Below are 14,465 nucleotides of genomic sequence, written 5' to 3' on the forward strand. Positions count from 1 at the left end.
TTTTATTTCTTTCTACTCATCTCTTGAACTACGTGCATACTCTGATGCGGATTAGGCTGGTGATCCTATGGATCGTAAATCTACCACCGACTTTTGCTTTTTTCTTGGTGATTCCCTCATTTCTTGGAAGAGTAAGAAGCAAGATGTTATTTCTATATCTTCCACAAAAACTGAGTATCGTGCCATGGCCTCAACTATTTATGAGATAGTTTGGTTGCATTGTTGCTTGCGGATATGGGTACTTCTTTTCATCAACCTACTTCGTTATTTTGTAATAATCAGAGTGTTATTCAAAGTACACGTAATTCAATTTTTCATGAGCAGACGAAACATATTAAAATTAATTGTCACATTACTCGTCGCCATCTTCATATTAGCACAATCACATTGTCTTTTATTCCTTCAAAGTTATAGATTGCTGATATATTTACTAAGTCACATTCTACTTTACGCTTTCGTTTCTTATCCGACAAACTCTCAATACTTCTAGCTGTAGCATCATGAGTTTGAGAGGGGATGTTAGATTATATATATTTATTTATTTATACATTTTTGGGTAATTTGGTCTTTTCCCCTTTTATATTTAGAGTTTAGAGTTTAGAGTTTCTTAACTAAATTATATAAAGAATTTATACTCTGTATTTCCAATCATCAATTTTGGATTCAATAATATGGCTAGTTTTTTATTTTTCTTAATTTCTACAATCTTCTCCGCTAGTTCTTGAAGGCTTAGGGCTGAGGTGTTGTTGCATTTCCAAACTTACAAGAAGCATCAACAAGCAACAAGAGATCAAGCAAAAAAGTTTTTAATTTGTATTTGTGAATTTATTTCTTGTTTTGAGTTGTACTCTTGTGTGAGTTGTTCAAGGTTTCTCTATCTCTGGATTGTTTCCGAGAAGGAGTGTTTTTGATTGTGGAGAGTGTGCTTGGTGTAGATCCTTGTATTAGTCACCTCATCTTGAGATGGATACCAAATAAATCACTATATTAGCGTTGGAGAGCTATGCTTTAAGTTTATCCGCTGGAAATTATCATCAAAGCAAAGCGAGCTATTCACCCCTCCCCTTTATCTACTATGTGTCCCAACAGTTTGGTCCATTAGTTGATTTTGCCTAAAGCCGACTGATGGACCAAACGACCTCAAATTGACATAAAACTAGCTCCTTTGTGTTCATCTAATTCTCCTGATTATATATACACCCTCATATATCATTTTGACTCAATATATTAATAGTAGTGATTTTTTAAACATGAATATATTTAAAAATTTTAATTTATGTTCAAAAAATCATTGCTCTTAATATACTAGGTTATATTAATGTTTGAGGACATGAATATAATCAAGAGAACTAGTCAAACACATAGGAACTATCAATCTGAGGTCGTTTGGTCTATCAATCAATTTTGATAAAAAATAAATAAATCAGTTGAATGATTTGATCATAATTTTAACATTTAGGCACAGAGACAAATTGATTCGATTGGTAAAAATTATCAGTCGACTAATTTTTAAACAGAAAATTGATTCAGTTGATTTTTTTTATCAGTCGATTGATTAGGGGTAAAATGGAAAGTGGGTACGTGATTTGATCATTTTAAAACTACCCTACATGATTTGGTAATTTCGATACTTTACCTACACAGTTCGGTAAAAAACTATTGTTTCTTTGAATAAAAGAAGTAATCTATATTTTACTGAACTATGTTGGCGTAGTAAAACTTTCACAATATCAAAATCAAGCACATTATACCCCTCCTTCTTCCACTACTCTTATTGGATTCCACTATTCTTATTAGGCTTCTAGACCGTCCGTTATGGAAACTTTTTATTTATCCAGACAATTAATGGGAAACCTTCATAGGATAGACCTGAACCAGTCATCCCAAGTTCGATATTACCTGATTAATTATTTTTATTTTTTACTCTTATAAGTTTCTCTTTAAATTTTTATGTTATCCATTTAAAAATTTATTATTTTCAATTTATACTATCAAATCTGGATAAGGGCATAGATACATTCAAAATTACATGGATTTTAATTTGAAATAATTTAAAATCTGTTAGCCAAACTTATAAAAACTTGATAAAAATTATCATAAGCTATCTAAGATAAAAATATTAATATCACCAATAGATTTCTAAGACCCTCCTATTAGGGATGGCAACTTCATCTGAATCTAATAGAGAATTTGATATCTGACCCAAATGAAAGAGGGTAAAAATGGACTATGAATACTCAATATTCGACCTAAATACCTGATTAAATTACTATATTCCATAAACATTTAAATTTTTTCCATTTTTAATTTTTCTTTTAACTGAATATTATAACTCAATTAGAAAGTCTGAACCCTAAAATTAAAATCTTAAAAAAAATTTAACTTGAATAGTATAACCCAATTGGGAAGCTTAAACCTCTAAACCCTAGGGGTACGCCTAATTTTTTTCCATTTTTAATTTTTTTAACTAAACATTATAACCCAATTGGGAAGTCTGAACCCTAGAGGTAAAATCTTAAAATTTTGTAGCTTGAACACTATAACCTAATTAGGAAGTATAAACCCTAAGGGTACATCTAAATTTTTTTCGTTTTTAATTAGATTATAATGTTTAAATTAAAAAATTTTAAGATTTTATTTTTAGGGTTTAGACTTCCCAATTAAATTATAGTGTTCGGTTAAAATAAAAAATTAAAAATAAAAAAATTAAGTGTTTACGGGGTCTAGTATTATATTTATCGAGTATAATAATTATTTAAGATTTATATTTACAAAAATATTAGTTTTTAAAAATTAAAAAAAACATACTGATATTACGAGGGTAAGAAAAATTATTAGTATAAATGATATCTAATCTTTTAACAGGTATATACCGATGAATATAAAAACAGAGAATATAAAATTCAATCAAATCTGATTCATCATCATCTCCTATTAAAAATATTAAATTTTTAAATAATTTAGATTCAAAAAAATAATTAATAGACTTATAAATAAATAGAACAAAAATTTTAAAATAATTTGTAAGGATGACGATGAGTCATTATTCCTAAAAACCTCTTTAATATATCATGTCATAATTTGTAAATTAAAACATTAATTTTTAAATAAATAGAACAAAAATTTTAAAAGGAGAAAAAAAAACCTGAGTATATCGAATATACGCCGCGTGATTTTGATTCATAAAAGTTAAATACGTGAAATAAAAAATCCCAAATATGCACAATTTAGTGAAATGCCAATCTTTTAATTATCTACGTCTATTATTTTATTTTATTTTTAAAATTTTGTTACGTCAATATTTCGTAGTACTATTTGGCAAAATAAACTATAAGCAATATGGTAAATAGAGGGAGATGTACAAAGACAAATCAATGGCCACCGAATCATCAGCATCAAAATTTCACCAGTAAGCATGGCTTTAAATTAGTAGCCACCACTCCAGAGCTATTTTCTAAACAACAAGAAGCTACATGGACTAATGTAAGCAGATCTATTGAAATTGCATTTGCCAAAGCCAAATCTATGTTTTAAGCGCAAATTAAACTGCTAGCTTCATATGGATGAGAGATCCTCATACACAGACTTGATACCTGGTCGCTCGGAGAGCGGCCGGATACACCTCATCGCAACCCCAAGCATCTCTTTCATCCCCTTGGATGCGACTGGATTTGCCATTTCTGCATTCATTGTTGGATCAAAGCAGTCGGATCCTTGACCTTCCGCCACCCGCGACCTTACCCAAACGGCAAGGTCCACTGCTCCTTCCTCTCCGGAGACCACATCTGCTGCACACCTACCCGTCAATAATTCCAAGAGAACCACACCAAAGGCATAGACATCCGACTTTAAGGAGGGGGACGGCTTCTTGGACACAGCCAGCTCAGGCGCGCGGTAGCCCAGCACCCCAGCGTCGAGAATTTGCTCAACTGTGCCTGATTGAGTCATCAGGCGATGAAGGCAGTAATCAGCAACGCGTGCATTGAGGTCCAGACCATCGAGTAGTATGTTGGAGGCTTTGAGATTGCCGTGAGGGGTGGATCGGTCAAAATGGAGATAGTTCAGGCCGCGTGCAACGTCAACGGCAATTTTGAGACGCTGAGCCCATGTCAACGGAGAGCCTTTCCGTCCTGGCCGGTCTGAATTACAAAGAACATCAAGCAAAACCATCAAAAACCATATACATTTTTGAAAGCTAATTGGGCGGTTCTTTAACAGTCCATAAGGCCTAGAACTGAAGTAGATGAACAGGAGTAGACATACCATATACAAAGCCCGCAAGGCTTCCTGGTGTGACATAATCTGACAAGAGAAGTTTCTCATGCTGAGTAGGCCCCCAGTAGTACCCTCGCAATGACGCCACATTTGGATGCCTGATGTTTGCAAATTTCTTCGCCTCTTTGGCAAATTCCTTCTTCTGTTTTGCCACTCCTTCCCTAAGCCATTTCACTGTCAAGTAAACTCCATTGTCCAGGGTTGCTCTATAAGAAGTTCCATGACTACTCCTTCCCAACAATTCGGCGGGTGCTCTAGATAATTCATCTGGAGTTAGGATTATTGATTCATCCAGAAAATGTAAATCACCAGCCAACCTGTCTGGCGAACGAACATCCAGTCTTCCAAGATTTTGTTGAGTATACATGTTGCCAGAATCTGGTGACCACGAAAAGCGACTTTTCCTCGATGGTGAAAATCCAGCAACCATAGCCATTTTCTCATCTGGATCGAGTATCTCCGACGAAGAATCTTTTTGAGGAGCAATAAGGTCTTCAGCAGATACAAGTGACCCACCAGATTCTCTACTTCGTGGAAAACTTCGGTTATGGAGATTCTTGTCAGAAAGCTTATCTGATCCAGATCCCCTGGAAGCTCTCAAACAACACATGATGATAACCAAGAGGATCAGAATAACTGCAGCCACTACACAAGCAGTGACAATCCCTGCAATGACAAATGTTTTGACTGATCTGTGATCACGATTCACCAATGAAGAGCTACGAGATCCAGATGAACCACTTGGAAACTCTAATCTGGAATTTCCTGGATGGAATGAAGACTCTGAGAACTTTCTAAGGTTTTCTGAAACTGTTCCTGATAGGTCATTGTACGAACAATTGAAGTATACAAGTGTATCAGGCAGTGTCGATGGCAAAGAACCAGAGAAATGGTTAAGGGAGATATCAAGGGAAGTGAGAGAGGAGAGTTTTGTTAGAACAGGTGATAATACACCAGAAAAATTGTTTGTAGAAATATCTAGGACTCGGAGCATAGTCAAAGACCCAAGGCTTTCAGGAAAACTACCATCAAATCGGTTAGCTGATATATCAAGCACACGAAGATTGGACTGGTTGGAAAAAGATGACGACAAAGTGATATTACCATAGAACATATTGTTCTTAATATGAAGCTCTTGCAATGTGGAGGAGCTTAGTAGGTCATTTAGAATAGGTCCCCCAAGCTTATTGAAACTGATATCTAACACAGTAAGTTTTGGGTACTGAATGAGAACAGCAGGGAGATCATCTATCAAAGCATTATGAGAAAGGTTAAGATAACTAAGTAGAAGAAACTGCGAGGTTATATCTGGTATGTGCCCTGTCAGATGATTTCTGCTAAGATCAATATACTTGAGGTCATTTCCCCACTTTGCAACAAGTGATAAATTGCCAGTAAACTGATTGTTTGATAGATCAAGCACTGAACAGGTTCCTTGCACCACTGGAAGTTCACCGAAAAGGGCATTAGAAGAAAGATTAAGGATTTGCAAACTTGTTGAGGTGATCATATTTATATGTCCTGCCATACACAAAACCAATTTGTTAGTCAGCAAATGAAATATATCATAGAAAATAAAAGGAAATCCTCAAGTAGTGTGAGGCAAATAGTTCTTATACAGATAAAATAGACAGACCTGTTAGGTTGTTTGCACTCAAATCCAATTCACGTAAAACCAAAGAGTCACCTTTGAGAAGTCCACCAGGTAGGAAACCACTAAATCCATTATTCCCCAATCTCAGAATCTCGAGATCATATATATAATTAAACCCAGGTAGCTCACCATTTAACTGATTGGAACTTAAATCCAGCACCTTCAAGCTCCCAAAAGTAGAAATCCCAACTCCAATCAGTGATCCACTCAATCTGTTGTTGCTGAGATGTAAATACTTGATCGTCTCTGAGATATCTGACAAAGACTTCAACTCCCTGGGGGTCGAAGTAAGCAGATTCCCACTGAAATCAACATGGATAACACTAGAAGATTGCATAAGAAAGTTCCAATTGACACTACCATCAAGCTGATTCCAGCTGAGATCAACTGACTCCAGAGTGTTAATCAGTTCCCACCCAGATGGAATGTTTTTACTAAAAACATTGTAGGACAGATTCAATGCAACCAAGTTACTGAGACTAGTAAGAGTATCAGGCAAAGGACCGGTTAGAGAATTGCGGCTCAAATCAAGAGACTTGATAGAAGTCAATCCGCCAATGGTGACGGGCATAGACCCTGTGAATTCGTTTCCAGCCAAGGATAAGTTCTGCAAGCTGTGAAGCTTCCCAAGACCTGCAGGTAACTCCCCCGAGAAGGCATTCTTGGAAATGTCAAGATACTCCAAGTTCTTCAGATCAGAGATGCTTTCAGGCAAGCTACCAGAAAGGTTATTATTTGCCATGGAGAGCTTCAAAAGCATGGTGAGGTTAGCAAAGACAGACAGATCAGCGTAGCCAGAAATACCATGGTTATCAAGGAGAACACCCGCCACATTCCCACCATTACAGACAATACCATTCCAGGACGCTGGGCAGCCATTGAAGTCGATGGACTCCTCATTCCAGGATCCGACGACGAATCCTGTGGGATCATGTGTTATACCTTTCTTGAACGCCAGAAGCGCCAGTATATCCGGTGAAGGAAGCTGCCCGAAGCAAGGAATGAAAAGGAAAAGCAGTGCAGAAATTCTTACGAGGAGATCCATTTATCTTCAACCACTGGTAAAACTGAAACAGACAAGGAGAACTAAAGAACTTGTAAAATCCTATTTGCTGCTGCTTCACCCAAATTGACCTGCGCTATCTCAACTTGGTCTAGTAGGTGAGATCTACCATCCAACACAGAAGCACGCTCCTCCGAGAGCGATTAGATCATAGCAAAGGCAGCTTTTGCAAAGATTCCAGTCACGAGCAGCAAAGATAGCAGCTTTTCGAGGGAAACAAAGACGTTAGCAGCTAAAAAAAACGAAGAACTCCGACTTTTCTTCCACTACGACAAGGAATGGGGGGCACATTGAAAGCCCTAACAGCTCCACCACCGTGAGTTGGCGAAAACCAGAGAAAAGCTTCTCCAATCCGCAGCAATCATGTCGATAAAGAGGGCCATCTATCCTCACCAGAATAACCAAAAAAAAAAGTAGCAACTGGGATAAAAATCCAAAAATAATGGAAGAACAAGAGCGGAAGGGGAAGAACGAAGGACGGAAGTTGCAACGAGGAAGGAAGCTGAACCCTATAATGAGAGCCCAGAGCTCGTCGCTGTGCCTGCCTCTGTTCGTCTGCGGACTTCTTCGTGCAGTGGAACAGAGCACTTTCTTTGTTGTTGTTTTTTAAGGGCATGAGATGTATATATTAATATTACCCGCCAAAAAGGAAACACGCGCCTCGCGGACGCCAAGCACTTATCAAATGCACGTGAGTCATTAAACGGAGGCAAATGCGCTGAAAACCACACGTTTGTTATTTGTATACGGTATTGAGGTGGCATATGAAGACTTAAAAAAAAAAACTCGTATAAAATTTTAATTATCGGAGATGCCCAAATATCTGACTTATTAAAAAAAAAATAGTTACAAGAAAATGTAAATTAAGAGAAATCAAGAACAAGGCAGGGCTGAAGGATCTGGATGAATAAATGAGATAAATGAACAAGAAATTTTACTGGCAGAATTGCACCAGCTAGAAAATGGATTATAATATATATAATTTTAAATTGTAATTAATTATTAATATAATAAGATAATTTTATTTGATAATGATCTTAAAAATATACTCTCGCTGGCCAATAAATGAAATAGATAAGAACAAAGGGCACATGCATGGTCAAAGAGAAGGGACGGAGCTCAAAGTTTGAGAAAGATTCCCCTGTCCTTCGTTTGATCCGAGTCAGTTAAGAAGCCTGGATTTTATCATTTTGATGCTTTCAAAAGGTTCTCTTCGGTAGAAGTGAAGGCTTACTTGTGCATCGGATTCTCGTCGGCTGTGAAGCATGGCACTGGACGTGGCAGGAGGCGTGGAGCAGCCATTCAAGCAGTAAATGCATGCGCCTGCAAAACAGTGAGCCAGAGTCATGGCAAAGTCTCTGTTGGCAAAACATAATCAATTAAATCGAGTGGCTTGCTAAAGTGAACATTAAAATAAGAGATTAAACCTTTGTCTAGGATGATAAAGCAGTGAACTTAAAAACGAGAGATTTGAAGAAGAAACCAAGAGCATGAACAAATCAGTTTAACTTAGATGAAGTAATACCAACTTAAATCGAATTGATTGTCCAAAGCAAAAAAACATCTGCTTACCAACAAAGACCCAACAATACAAGCACATTTGGAGGATATTAGATGAGATAGATTTGCTTCTCCAATCTTTTTTTTTTCCTTCTTTTTTAACTTATGGACATAATTGGTGTTTATGTAGTTAAGAAGATTTTGGAGTCTCTTCCCCTAGCAAATCTTCGTCGTGGTAAATGTTCTCTGCCATCTGCCATATCTGGAGGATGTTATCTTCTGCGACGCTGGCAACGATCCAATCTTCGCAGGAGTTCCATGAGAAATCAGAGATCTTGCTTGTGTGGCCACCATGGATGAACAGCAACTCTGGGGGGCCATCGGCAGCATCCTCTGGCGTCTGTTCCTCGTCAATCCTGTCACAGTACTGACAACTTTCAAGCGCTGATATTTAAATGTACATTTTGTGACCACATTGTCGATAAGTTGTTAGCTAACATGGAACTACCGAGCACATTCGTAATCAGTTTTTCCCCCAAGACATAGATTATGTCATGCATGAGCAATCAAGAGAATATACATACGGATTCTGTTACTATAATGATAGTTTTCAACCACTGATTCACAAACATGCAGTTTGCAAGATTTTAAGGACAACGAATGTTTCAAAGATTCACAACATTGTTCAAAAAGTTATGAACTAACCAAAAAGCAATTCGTCAAAGGTTCTTTTTCATAGGACGTGGATTGCAGTGTGCATGAGCCATCAAGAGAATAAACATAGCTACAAAACAAGGATAAGAAGCTTTTGTAAATTTAGATGTGTTAGTATTAACTGGATATTAAACATTTCTAGGCCAATGGTTCATCCAGACAAGTTAATGACTCAATTGTCTCATCTATGTGAACCATGACAATTGATATATCTAATCTTGCATACGGTGAGGTGGCGAAAAAGTTACTCTATGTGATGGTGTAACTACCACTAGATCTCACATTTTGATGGTCATTAGACCTCACATATTGCTGTTCAAGGGTGATTCTAGGCTGAGTTAGATTTTGAGTCTTAACGGGAACATTGAGTCTTATACAGCAGAGAATGCGTCGTCCAGACAAATTAATGGGTATTTAATCTCACATAATGAAATATCCACTGATAAGGAAGTTCTATAAGTTTACATGAGTGCAATATTATCTACTTGGCCTTGAGCATCTTTGGGGTTTATCCAGACAAATTAATGGCGGTTCTCACATCTAGGTAGGTCCTTTCTCATCTAAGACGGTTGTGACAATACTGATACGAATTTTATTCAATATCTATGAACGTGGAACATGTGAGAGAGAATGCAAATTAGCAATTGAAAGTAACAGAATATTTTCAAACAGATAAAAGCATCTAATAATTTCTGTGTATGTAGTTAAAGGATTTAAATACCTGCTTAGATCCCACACCATGAGCCGCCTACCAAGACAGCAAGATGCTAGAATAGTCTCATTCTTTGGGCTCCAGCCAACTTGGAAAACCTCCTCTCTGGTTATGATACAACAACATGAACTTTGCTATTGTCCACACATATAACATACTAAATAAATGTGCACTAAAAATGTGGCATACTTGTGGCAGTCTAGTGTGTGCAGAGCAGTTTCAAGCTTACGAAGATCAAATAACTTGACAGTTTTATCAGTAGATCCAGTTGCGACAATCCACTCATTGAAAGGATTGAATGCTAAGCAGTTTACCTGCCAAGAGTAATCATTCAGTTCTCATATCTAGCAAAGTTTAAATAGTTTGACAAAAGTTGAAAGGAACAACTGATGCATTTCTCAGTTGTCATCACTTTACTAGTCGAGATATTATCTCAAGATAAGAAAATTAATGAAATATTTTCAGTAAAACAAAATCTAAAAGCCTTCGTCAACTGATCTTCCTTCCTTAAACTGTATCCTGATCTAAGCTGCCAATACACTGAGCATATACTCAAGCAATCAGCCAATTACAATCACAGATCAGTGAGAAATAAATATCTTGAACCTAAAATATTCTTGAAAAAAAACACAAAAATAGGAAAATGTAGCAGCAGAGTGTAGGTACAACAAAAATGCATGAAAAGCAGATTATAAGGATGGATATTCAATTATTTCCTGTCCATCCCTTCCAAATCATCAATATTTTGTTCATATGCAAACTCAAGTGTAATTTAGAATTTTTTTTGTATCTACAAACTATTTTCAAATAAAAGACCATACAGCAAGATCTAATTTCCATAACATTGATTGGCATAAAAGTAACAAACTATTATAGCATATTTAGATGTTAAAAGTTTCATCATATATATACACAGACAAAAAAAGGATAATTTCCCTTTGTAATTTTCAGTGCGAGAAAATGCTAGATGGACTCTAGACTGGGAGCATCAGGCAGACTATAACAGAAGATCTGATTGCAGCCAAGAACTAATTAAAAAATTAGAAATTTCATGAAAAGAAAATAAGTATCACCCTTTTGGCCCAACATACTCACCTCACCTTGATGAGCAACAACAGATTTGACTGGCTTATTATTTGTTGTTCGAAGATCCCAAAGTAGAAGATAATGATCATCCCCAACAGAACCAAAATAATACTCGTGCCTTAAATGCCATGCAACATCCTCAACGACACCATCGTGCACCTAAAGTAAGAGTATTAACAAATCATTCAGGCATCATTGTATCAACACCCACTGATAAGTAATCGATCAAGCCCTCAGCAGTGAACAAAATAGTCAACGATGAAAATGCCAAACTTTGGTCGCTTCAAGTTTCAACAGATGGTTTATTGAAAACTCAGGTTTTGTAGTTGCTAAGTGCAACAAGAATGTTGAGAAAGTCTTGAAGATGGTACCTCAGATTGCTCAGCAAACTGGTGTTAGAAGCATATATCCCAACTTAGAAGAGTCAACATAAACATTATAAGGCTCTAACATTCAAGCAAAATGCCATAGTTCTCGCAAATCCCACCCAAAGCAAAGAGATGAAAGACAAATAAATGGAAGAAATGCAGAAAGACAAGTTTGCTTATTCAGGCAGACATATACGAAAGAAGGCTCACTTGTTCCATGAAATTTCATAGTTATGCCTCTAAACTCATCCATATATGATAATGTGTTGCAAAATCTTTTTTAAACTGAATCTTACTGCCCGATTTTTAGAAACCATATAAATTATAGTGAAAACCATCAGAAAATAAAATGATGATAAGCACAGGAAACATAAACAAAAAAGCAACCATAAGAATTTAACTAATTATGAAAACCCGAAACTATAACCTTAAAAATCTGAAGAGCATCAAGTGTTTTATTTTTAGGAGCAGCATTAATGTCCCACAGACAAATTTGAGCATCATCAGAACCACTCAATAGGTGTCCTTGCTTAAACTGGCTCCAGGATAAACCATATCCTTCAGAATTGTGACCCCTCAACCTCAAATCAGGATTGCATGCACCGTCAAGTGGAGGCTTCGATGGATGTTTGCTGTAGTCAAAAACATAAACTTCAGCACTAACAGTCTTCGTTGCGATTATGAAGGTATTCTGAGGCATATAGCGAGCTCGATTAACCTCGCCATCATGATTTATTTGCTGAACAATTTGCACCTGGATGCAATAGCAGAAACAAAATTTTCGTGTGAGTAGAATCAGAAACATTAACATGCATTGTAGCAGTAAAAACCACATCCTGACGACAGCCTGACAGATATCCCATTCTAAAAATTATGTAATAATTATATTGCCTTGGGAAATCAATCTAAAATTCTTCATCAAGTATATATATGGGGGATGAGTGAACACTCAACCTGTAAGTAACCACATAACATAAACGCTGAGCAAGAACGACGATGGCCGAACGCCAATAAATATAATAAACAAAGAGATAGACCAAAAAAAACCCAAATGTATTGTTAATAACGGCATCGATTACAACATCAAAATTTAACAATTATGCGTCAAAAATTTAGAACCTAACAATCACGAGAAGGCAAACTGTAAGAACAAACTGTCATTAAAAGAGTGCGGTATCCATGGATCTGGACCAAAAAAAATACCTTTCCTCCGGCGCTGCCAAAGCCTCCAATCTCGCCGTGCTCGTCATCGTACTGGCGTGCATCGTACTCGGCGTCCTCGAGCGGGAGCTGGACCTGCGCAAGCATGAGGTAGTTGGGCTCGTTGTCGGAGGTGTGAGTGCCGAGGATCATCTTCTGCACGGAGTAGTCCTTCCCGGCGGGCTCGTCGCGGTCGGGGAACCACTGCACTGTGAGGGAGGGCCACTCGAGGGCGTGAGTGATCACTAGGTCGTACAGGAAGGGCGTGTTCTTCTTCCATATCTTGTACTCCTCATTGATCAAACGCTCCTCCAGTTCACCCCGAAACTCCTCCTCGTCCTTCGCCATTCCACCTTCTTCCTCCTACGCCTCCACTTCCTTCCCCCTCCTTGAAGGCGCGAAGGGGATCTGCGCTTGCTCAGAGTATTTGACGTAAACTGAAGGCGATGAGAATGGAGATTAGGGTTTAGAGAGGGGAGATGGATTTGCGAGAGGTGAGATTATAGTCTGTAGAGAAGGCGAGGGGGTATTTTGTTAATTTGCAAAGATAAGCGATGTTTCTGCAATAGCAACAAATCTCTGTCGAATTCTGTCGAATTGTTTAAAATCATGGAATATATATATATATATATATATATATATATATATATATATGAATTATGCATAATTTAAATGAAAATAATAAGAAGAAAAGGAGATCAATCACAAATAATTAGCATTAATCTATAATATAAATAATATCCGTTTATTATCTAAAGTGAAAATTTAAATAATTTCAAGTAAATACAAAATATATATATATATATATATATATATATATATATATATATATAGAGCGGTGATATTTGCGACTGTGCGCGTCGCGCACAATATCAACATTTTTTTGTTTTTTTTAAAATTTTTTTAATTTTTTGAATTTAAAAAATTCAACATTTCCTTATTTAAAATTTAATATATAGATATATCCCCTAAACACATTACAATACTTAATAAATACTTAAATTAATTTTATTTTAATTTTTTTTAAACCAAACACTATAACCTAATTAGAAAGCTTAAACCCTATAGATAAAATCTAAAAAAATAATAACTTTAACACTATACCCAAAGCCTGGACCCTATAAATAAAATCGTAAAGAAAATTTTTAATTATTTTTTAATTTAAAAATAAAAAAATAAAAAATAAAAAATAAAAATAAAAAACGTTGATATTGTGCGCGACGCTCTCACCCTCGCCGAGCTCTGCTCTCTCCCTCGCCGAGCGCTACTCTCTTCCTCGCGAGCTCTCTCCCTCGCCGAGCTCTGCTCTCTCCCCTCTCCTTCCGCCGTCGCGAGTCCCCTCCTGCCTAAGCGAGTCCGCGACCGACCTCTCCCCCTCCTGCCGCCAGCCCTAGCAGAAGCGCCGAGCTCTCCCTCCTCTCTTCGCGAGGAAAATCCTTCTCCGGTAAAAGTGGATTGCTTAACAGCGTTGGTAAAAGACTGAAAACGTTTGTGAGCATTACATATTTGCATTTAAGTTTATGGTGTGCTTTCTTCAGAGTTCATCCTTGTTGTTTGAACTTCAGTTCATCTGATGATTTTTTTCCTGTGACATGGAATTAAAGTGATTGTTTCAGATTTTCCAAAATCGTATCAGATTCTGCTATGTATGTATATGTAGTGGTCGAATAATAATTTTTGACACTTAGCACAATGTCTGAATAATAATTTTTCAAAATTGGTATAGATAGAATCCTTATACTACTCAAGGAAGATTATACATGTTGGTGCAATTGTTCCCTAAGTGGTCGAGTTCGATCAATTAAGTGATACTTGGAGAAACTAAGAAATTAGGATGATCTTTGATACAATCACACACAAGTGGTCGAGTTCAACTAACTAGTCTTGATGTTT

At 36.8% G+C, this 14,465-nt stretch overlaps 2 protein-coding genes across 3 annotated transcripts; both read right to left on the bottom strand.

Annotated features, from left to right (window-relative positions):
- Positions 1-3,359: 3,359 nt before the first annotated feature.
- Positions 3,360-8,618, bottom strand: LOC121980975 (LRR receptor-like serine/threonine-protein kinase GHR1). The gene is made up of 4 exons (XM_042533267.1): positions 8,227-8,618; positions 5,912-7,710; positions 4,264-5,796; positions 3,360-4,139 (listed from the first exon to the last, which is right to left on the bottom strand). The coding sequence occupies exons 2-4, from the start codon at positions 6,972-6,974 to the stop codon at positions 3,556-3,558; spliced, it is 3,180 nt and encodes a 1,059-aa protein (XP_042389201.1). The 5' UTR covers positions 6,975-7,710; positions 8,227-8,618; the 3' UTR covers positions 3,360-3,555.
- Positions 7,968-13,074, bottom strand: LOC121980976 (WD-40 repeat-containing protein MSI1-like). Of its 2 annotated transcripts, XR_006111698.1 has the most exons (7): positions 12,576-13,074; positions 11,800-12,126; positions 11,014-11,163; positions 10,108-10,232; positions 9,928-10,023; positions 8,565-8,908; positions 7,968-8,315 (listed from the first exon to the last, which is right to left on the bottom strand). XR_006111698.1 is itself a non-coding variant. In XM_042533268.1 (6 exons), the coding sequence occupies exons 1-6, from the start codon at positions 12,918-12,920 to the stop codon at positions 8,683-8,685; spliced, it is 1,269 nt and encodes a 422-aa protein (XP_042389202.1). In that variant the 5' UTR covers positions 12,921-13,074; the 3' UTR covers positions 7,968-8,682. The 2 variants fall into 2 exon arrangements, 1 of the variants encoding a protein (XP_042389202.1); XM_042533268.1 differs by having other exon boundaries at positions 7,968-8,908.
- Positions 13,075-14,465: the final 1,391 nt, after the last annotated feature.

The sequence above is a fragment of the Zingiber officinale genome, chromosome 5A (genome assembly GCF_018446385.1).
Source record: "Zingiber officinale cultivar Zhangliang chromosome 5A, Zo_v1.1, whole genome shotgun sequence".
Lineage (NCBI taxonomy): Eukaryota > Viridiplantae > Streptophyta > Magnoliopsida > Zingiberales > Zingiberaceae > Zingiber > Zingiber officinale.